The sequence below is a fragment of the Arachis duranensis genome, chromosome 10 (genome assembly GCF_000817695.3).
Source record: "Arachis duranensis cultivar V14167 chromosome 10, aradu.V14167.gnm2.J7QH, whole genome shotgun sequence".
Taxonomy (NCBI): Eukaryota; Viridiplantae; Streptophyta; class Magnoliopsida; order Fabales; family Fabaceae; genus Arachis; species Arachis duranensis.
This window is the reverse complement of record NC_029781.3, coordinates 95,537,958-95,545,005: the sequence shown is the minus strand read 5'-3', so window position 1 is coordinate 95,545,005 and position 7,048 is coordinate 95,537,958. Positions and strand designations below refer to the sequence as shown.

Sequence of the window (7,048 nt, the reverse complement as noted above, 5' to 3'; positions counted from 1 at the left end):
GTAAGACCCTCAAAAGTCTTACCGATGAAATGATGGAAATCGGCGTTGGCAACGAAGAGGAACGCCTGATGTTCAAGAGGATATTCATGCTCTACATACAGATGGCGTTCCTTTTGCCAACGACGATAAACAAAATATCGCCCGTGCACCTGGTCCCAATTTTTAAGATGGACGGCATAGAGGAGAGAGGGGGGGGGGGGGACATGTTTTGACCTTCATGGTCAAGGGCATAACAGACTATCAAGAGAAGAAGAAGAAGGCAATCAATGGCTACCTCTTCGCCCTGATGATAATCTACTTTCATCTTTCAAAAAACAAAGGCAAGAACAGGGTTGAAAGACCACCAAAGCCATGGATTGCCAACTGGACTAAGGAGCAGTTGGTGGAAAGAATGACTGCAGAAAGAGAGGAAATTTTGGTAAGTAAACATAATAAGTTGGGTGTATTTTATTTACCTGAATGCTGCTAACTAAAATATCTCATGTTTCAGGGGATTGTGAAGTTGGCAGAGACAAGAGAAAAAATGAGAAAAAAAGAAAAAAAGAAAAAAAACAAGAAATAAAAAAAACAAAAAAAGGAAGGCAAGCTCATCGTCTTCAGAGACAGAAACTACTGACAGTGACACTTCTACCTCTGAGTCTGAGGCTCAAGAAGACTCAGAGGATTCGGAAAGAAAACACCCCGGCAAAAAGGGGAAAAAGTAAGTACCATACTTGGGTGTAATTTCTTTTTCGGTTTGGGTGTATTTTGTCTGTTCACGTTGGGTGTATGTAGCTTATTAAGCAGGGTGTGTTTCGTTTGCTGCATTGGGTGTATATTGTATATTTAATTGGGTGTATCTCGTGAATCCATTTGGGTGTATTTTTAGTATGTTCTAAATGACAATTGTTTGCCTTCCAAAATGGACTCAAGAAAAAGAAAGCAGAGGCAAGAGGAGTCAGATTCTGATTCAGAATCTGAATCTGAACCAAGTGATGAGTAATGTCCTAAAATTATTACTCCTTTCTTTTGGCTTCTTTATAAAGATTTTGTGTATTAACTGAAGTGTCTTTTATTGACTTATAGGAGCGAAGAATCATCACCTGGGAAGAAGGAGAAGAAAAAGAAAAAAACAAAAATAACTCCAAAAAAGTAAGCAATTCTTTGGATAAAATTCTGTGATAAAATTAATTTTTTATTTATGATTGGTACTGTTTTTTTTCCACCCAGAACACCACAAAAAAAGAAAAAAGTAGTTGTGGAGGATTCACCTCCTGAAGAAGATCAATACTTTGACGGGTACAGTACCTCGTAAGCTATACTACGGTCTATCATCGTAATTATTTTTGTTAACATCTTATTTTATGAATGTAGTGAGAGATATGAAATATCAAGTGACGAACTTGATGAATTGAATTGTTAAGGAAAATCAATGAAAAATTTGCTGCAGAAGGGTATGTCTTGTTGGGGCGTATATTTCAGATTTTAATGTGTTTTCTTCGCTAATAATTGTTTCTTGTTTTGCAGGCAGAACGAAGCTGACCTGCGATCGACAGAAGGTCGCTATGTCTCCTCTGAAACGTAAGAAGCTTTATTATTTAATAAAATCTTGTTATCATGATTTGGATGTATTCTATGAAACAATTTGGGTGTATTTTGTGGATCAAGTTGGGTGTATCTTGTTTACTAAGTTGGATGTATATTTCGTTTGAATAACATGAAATCTGTTTAGACTACCGGCTGTGAACTTGGGAAGTGATGATCCTTCCTCTCAAGGATGCACAGAACAAAGTAGTATAAACAAACCGGCAGAGAGCATGTAATTTCTCTTTCAAATAACCGTTACTTTTGTTCTTCTATTACCTTCTACTTCTAATTCTCTATATATTTTTTTAGAAAAAAAAGCCCTTTATTATTTTATTTGAGAAAAAAAAGCAAAAATTGCAAGTATGTAAGTTCTCAAAAAACAAAGCCCGTCTTCTTTTTGAATTGTTCGGGTGTATTTTTTGATCTTCTTTGGGTGTATTTTAGGTTGACTCCGACTGATTCGAATATGATGGTTGTTAGGGAACAAACGCCGTCGGAAGCGCTTGCAATGTGAGTTTTCCAAGAATATTTCAACCTTATAACCTTATTATTTTCAAATACGTTGTTAACCTTTCATTTTTATTCTTGTTTAGAGTCCCGATCCAGTTTTTTGTGCCGGCATCCTAGCAAACAACCACTGACGCAGATTCCGAACCAACCCCTATGCTACAGATTGAAGGGGCTAGAGAAACGTAAGAAAATAGTATTGGGTGTATATTTGTTTAGGGTTTGGGTGTATATTTGCTATGAGTTTGGGTGTATACTCTTCCTGATCGATTTTGTGCAACTGTGCAGCACTCCTGAAACCCCCAAACAACTTCAAGAAACAACACCCAAGCTTCCCCCAGCTCCAACAAAAATGTAAGTTCATTAGACTAAAATCAATCTTTGCTTATCATCCGTATATTCTTATTCTTACTCTTATTCTTATACATAATGACGCAGTCATCCAGACGCAGAGGACGCTGCTGCCCTGTTGATGATGGCACGGACAGCAAGCTATGTTCCTAAAACAGATCCGGGGATGCCATCATTCAGCCTCGGATTGACAGATTCAAGCCAGGAGTGGGCGTCGACGCAGGAGACAGAAAGGGAAAAATCTCCAGAAACTGCAACTATGCTAGAACAATTGGACAGTTTGGTCCAAAAATTAGCAAGCAGTGCGTCAAAGGGAAAAGACGAAAATTCACAAATTCAGAGGGAGACTGGGGGAGAAAGTTCTGCAAAGTTTGAAACTCCTGGGGGAATAAATCAAATTCCGGATGATATGAAACAAAAGTGCTACATCTGGGGGATGAGACTGAAATGCACTCTGATTGGCCAAGGAGAATACATTTTGATGAGAACGCACCTTGCATCCCTCTAGGCAAAAAGTGATATAGAATCTCAGGTAATTTTAGACTAACATTAATGTTTTTACACCAAAGTCAACTGCAATGTTTATTAATTTAAAATTGATTTCTAGATTGTATCTGCCATCTGCCTCATCCTAAACCAGAAAAAGGAAAAGAGGTTTCAGGCACAAATATACTGTCTCCCCCCCGATATTGTGGTAAGTGTTACTTCTACGAACTTTGGGTGTATTTTATGCATTGATTTGGGTGTATTTTTTAGCTTAGATTGGGTGTAAGTTGTGTATTTTCATGTTTTCATTTCTTGTATTGCAATTCTTGAAGAGCATGGCACTTTCGGATCACCCAAGGGGGGAATTCATATCCCCGAAAACGAACAAAGAATTCAGGGTGGAAGCCTACCCGAGTTTCATTCACTTCATAGATAGAAAAAAATTAAGTTCGCATCCATATGTAAGTTTTCGTTTGCTAAATTTGTTAGTCATCCATATGTAAGTTTTTGTTTCGTAAATTTGTTAGTACGCTTATTTACTTATATGCCAAATAAAATAACAGACTGTTGAAATGTGGCAATCCTTCAGATTTTTGCTCCTGTTTGCCACTCGGGACATTGGTGGTTATGGCTGATAAATACAAGAACGCGGAAATGTCAAATACTTGACCCGCTACACAAAAAAGCTCCAAGCGATGAGAGAAAGGACATTAATAAATTCACTGTAAGTTGCCTCTGTCTTCTTTACTTTAATAGATAGGTCTATTTTGAAAGTTGAGTTGGGTGTATATTCCATATTCAATTGGGTGTATATTCCATATTCAGTTGGGTATATCTTGTTCATTCATTCGGGTGTATTACTGACTTCTTTTGGTATTTAAGGGATATGTATTTTCAAGATTGATAACATATTCCGGCGGGAAACCTCTCGAGAAAGGCGAGAAGGAGAAGGAAATTAAAGCACCATATGTTAAAATTTCAGGCCAAAAAACAAGGTATAAATTTGTGACTCTGAACATTAAACTTTCCTAAATGAGATTTGTAATTTATTTTCTTCATTTTCAGCTATGACTGCGCTATCTACGTAATAAAGTGGCTTGAGTTAATTGAGCCGGAAAACATTAAAAAGGGGAAGTATGAATGGGATAATTGGACACAGGTAACTGTCTTTAGAACTATATAACTCTGTATTACTTTACTGAATTAATATTTCTGTTTAAACATAACATACTTTTTAATTGTAAGAGGAGGTGGACCACTATAGAGTGGAGTATGCTTCCCGGATACTATTCAGTGAGATGAATACACAGAGAGATCGGGCAATTAGAGAGAGTAGTGCTATAAGGCTGTCGAAGCCATCCTCTGTATTATTGAGTCCGTTTTGTCAGATTAATTCTGCTGATATAGAAACTGGGTAATCCAACTGCTGGGTAGTTTGTAAATTGAACAAATGATGTAAATATTTGCCATTTATCAACAACTTCTATTCCATGTATATTTTTTCCCATAGTTAAACTATCTGTGCTGGTAAACTGTCTGTGATGTATTCAAAAACTGTATTACAGGTGGTAAAACATAAAGCAAAAAATCAAGGCATACGCATATTATAAACTGTTACACCCAACGCAAGTCTAATAATACACCCGAGGTTGAATAAAATATACACCCAATTGTCTGTGCTGTATTCAAAATGAATGAATTACATGTACTAAAATATGAAAAAAAAAATCAACTGAAATATACGCCCATAACCTGTGAATTTTTACAGCTTTTGTTCTATATGTATCTACATATGTGTCTATATGTAAATTGTCAATTAACAAAAATACACCCAAAAGAAACAGAGCTTTTACACCCATACTCCCCATAACTATACACCCAAAGAGTTATCCCCTGCTGCTGGTACCCTGAACTGATAATTTATAACTTCTCCCTGATATTGGCTGCAACTTGAATGCGCCGCTGATGCAGCATCAAACAGGTTTATCTGAATATAACACTCACGCATTAGCTAAACTATTAACTAGAAAAATAAACTCAATCGCCACAAATTTAAAGAACATTACATTTACCTCGCTTAAAACTTTCGTCTTCTTCTTCTTTGTGGCATTTGCAATCTGTTTCTCCAGCTTTGAACCTAGCCTGTTTTTTGGACGTCCTCTTGTTCGAATCCTTGGCGGGCTTTGAAGCTCGTTAACGGATTCCAAGTTGGCGTCTTCGTGGGATAAAGAAGATGTCCCCTTCCTTTTGGCTTTTAATGCTTCCATCTCGGCCATGACGTTATCGTACGCACGGTGCAGAATTGCAGTCAGCTCCTCCGATTCGGAGGCAAATTCGCAAATATTTTGCGAACGAAAAACCAATTGGTCGAACCTCTTGCTTCTTGGCTCCATCAGTGGCTCGTCGTGACTGCTCTTGATGTGTGTGTGTCGCCTCTTTACCTTCTTGCTCCATCGTTCCAGTATGTATCTAGGGGACACTTGGCTTACTTGTTCGAAGCTTAACGCGCTTAGTGCGTGACGGCACAGTATCCCTCTCGACTCGAATAATAAGCATTGGCATTTTACCTCGGCTGCAACTGAGTCGTAGGTAACCGCGAACTTGTCGAATATTGAGCTGGAAACTTGTTCTCCGACTTCGTATACTAAATAGCCTAGAGCAGAATTCTTTAATCTGGTGATGCAATTCGCCTTTCCTCTGAATTGGGCTTAGACTTCCCTAAACTTTGCGTGGGTGTACGCATCTTGAAACTGAGCTTCGATGGAGGATTTGGTTGCACACGGTATGACCGTATGAAAATCTGCATCATCTGATTCTCTCTCTGCTTGCTCCCTGCTTCCGAGGCAATTATCGTACTGTTTGACGAACTGAATGAGCGAGCTGTTCCGGGTGATGTACTTGTTAAAAAATGAATGCATGCTCTCGCTCCTTTGTGTGCTTCTCATCCCTGCCCAGAAGTGGTGGTCCAGATAGATAGGAACCCATATGTGACGGTCTTCGTACAGATCTGCATAATACACCCAAACACACACAGTAAAATACACCCTAGTGATCGTACAATTTACACCTCTGCTACAGATTTTAAAAACACATTACCTGAAAGCCACTTGTTGTCCGCAAGACCAAAATTCACCAGAAAATCGTTCCAATTCCTATCGAATGAGTCTTTGCTGTGAGAGTTCCAAACAACATGGCTCATTTGTTGTTCGATATCGGCATGTCCCTTGTACCCGTTTAATTTGCTTGGAATCTTCTTCATGATGTGCCAAATACACCAGCGGTGAACTGTTGTTGGCATACAGGCCTCTAAAGCCCTTTTCATTGATGCGCACTGATCGGTGAGAAACCATTTCGGAGCGTTTCCTCCCATGCAACGAAGCCAGCATTGAAATAACCATTTGAATGATTCAATTTCTTCGTTCTTCATCAAAGAGCATCCGAGAAGTGTTGACTGACCGTGGTGATTCACCCCGACAAAAGAACCACAGACCAAATTATACCTGAAACGAATTACCATGGTCCAGAATGCAAAATCATTAGGTACACCCCAACAAATGCTTCGAATACACCCAATGAAACGGCCAATATACACCTCTGCCGCGGATTCATAAAAATAAATTAATTTAGCATCATAAAAAGGGACAGTTTGTTACCTGTTTGTATTGTAGGTGGTATCGAATGAAATGACGTCTTCGAAATACTCAAAGGCGGCTCTGCTTCTTGCATCGGCCCAAAAAGCCAGCTTAATCGATAGATCCTCCTCGAGTTCGAGCTCAAAAAAGAAATTCGGATTCTTCTCTTTCATCCTTAACAAATATTTCCCGAATTCCTTTGCATCTTCTTGTTCGGAAACATTCCACACTTCCCTGGTAATGTAATTCCTCACGTCCTTTTCGATAAAATTTAACTCGCGGTGACCCCCGGCAGCCGCAACAAATGATTGGTAGGTTTTGCTTGGTCTGATACCGGCCTCGTCGTTATTCTCTATCGTACGACGAATGGACATGCTTAGTTCCCTGTGCTGTTTGAGCATCTCTACTTTGCTTGGACAGCAGGGGTGTGAATGATCCAGCACAACCTTTGAAATGATCCAAGCACCGACATCCTTCAATGTGTGTATATAAATTCTTGCAGGACA

The 7,048-nt window shown here is 39.0% G+C and overlaps 1 protein-coding gene and 1 long non-coding RNA gene across 2 annotated transcripts; both read left to right on the top strand.

Annotated features, from left to right (window-relative positions):
• The first annotated feature begins 2,224 nt into the window (after window positions 1–2,224).
• LOC107471064 (uncharacterized) lies at window positions 2,225–2,731 on the top strand. Its single transcript, XR_008003641.1, has 3 exons — window positions 2,225–2,258; window positions 2,362–2,427; window positions 2,512–2,731. It is a non-coding gene; the product is annotated as an uncharacterized LOC107471064 (long non-coding RNA).
• A 321-nt stretch (window positions 2,732–3,052) lies between these two features.
• LOC107471063 (uncharacterized) lies at window positions 3,053–4,482 on the top strand. Its single transcript, XM_021134085.2, has 7 exons — window positions 3,053–3,118; window positions 3,243–3,371; window positions 3,500–3,634; window positions 3,793–3,905; window positions 3,976–4,069; window positions 4,158–4,324; window positions 4,476–4,482. The coding sequence occupies exons 2-7, from the start codon at window positions 3,246–3,248 to the stop codon at window positions 4,480–4,482; spliced, it is 642 nt and encodes a 213-aa protein (XP_020989744.1). The 5' UTR covers window positions 3,053–3,118; window positions 3,243–3,245.
• The last annotated feature ends 2,566 nt before the right edge of the window (window positions 4,483–7,048 follow it).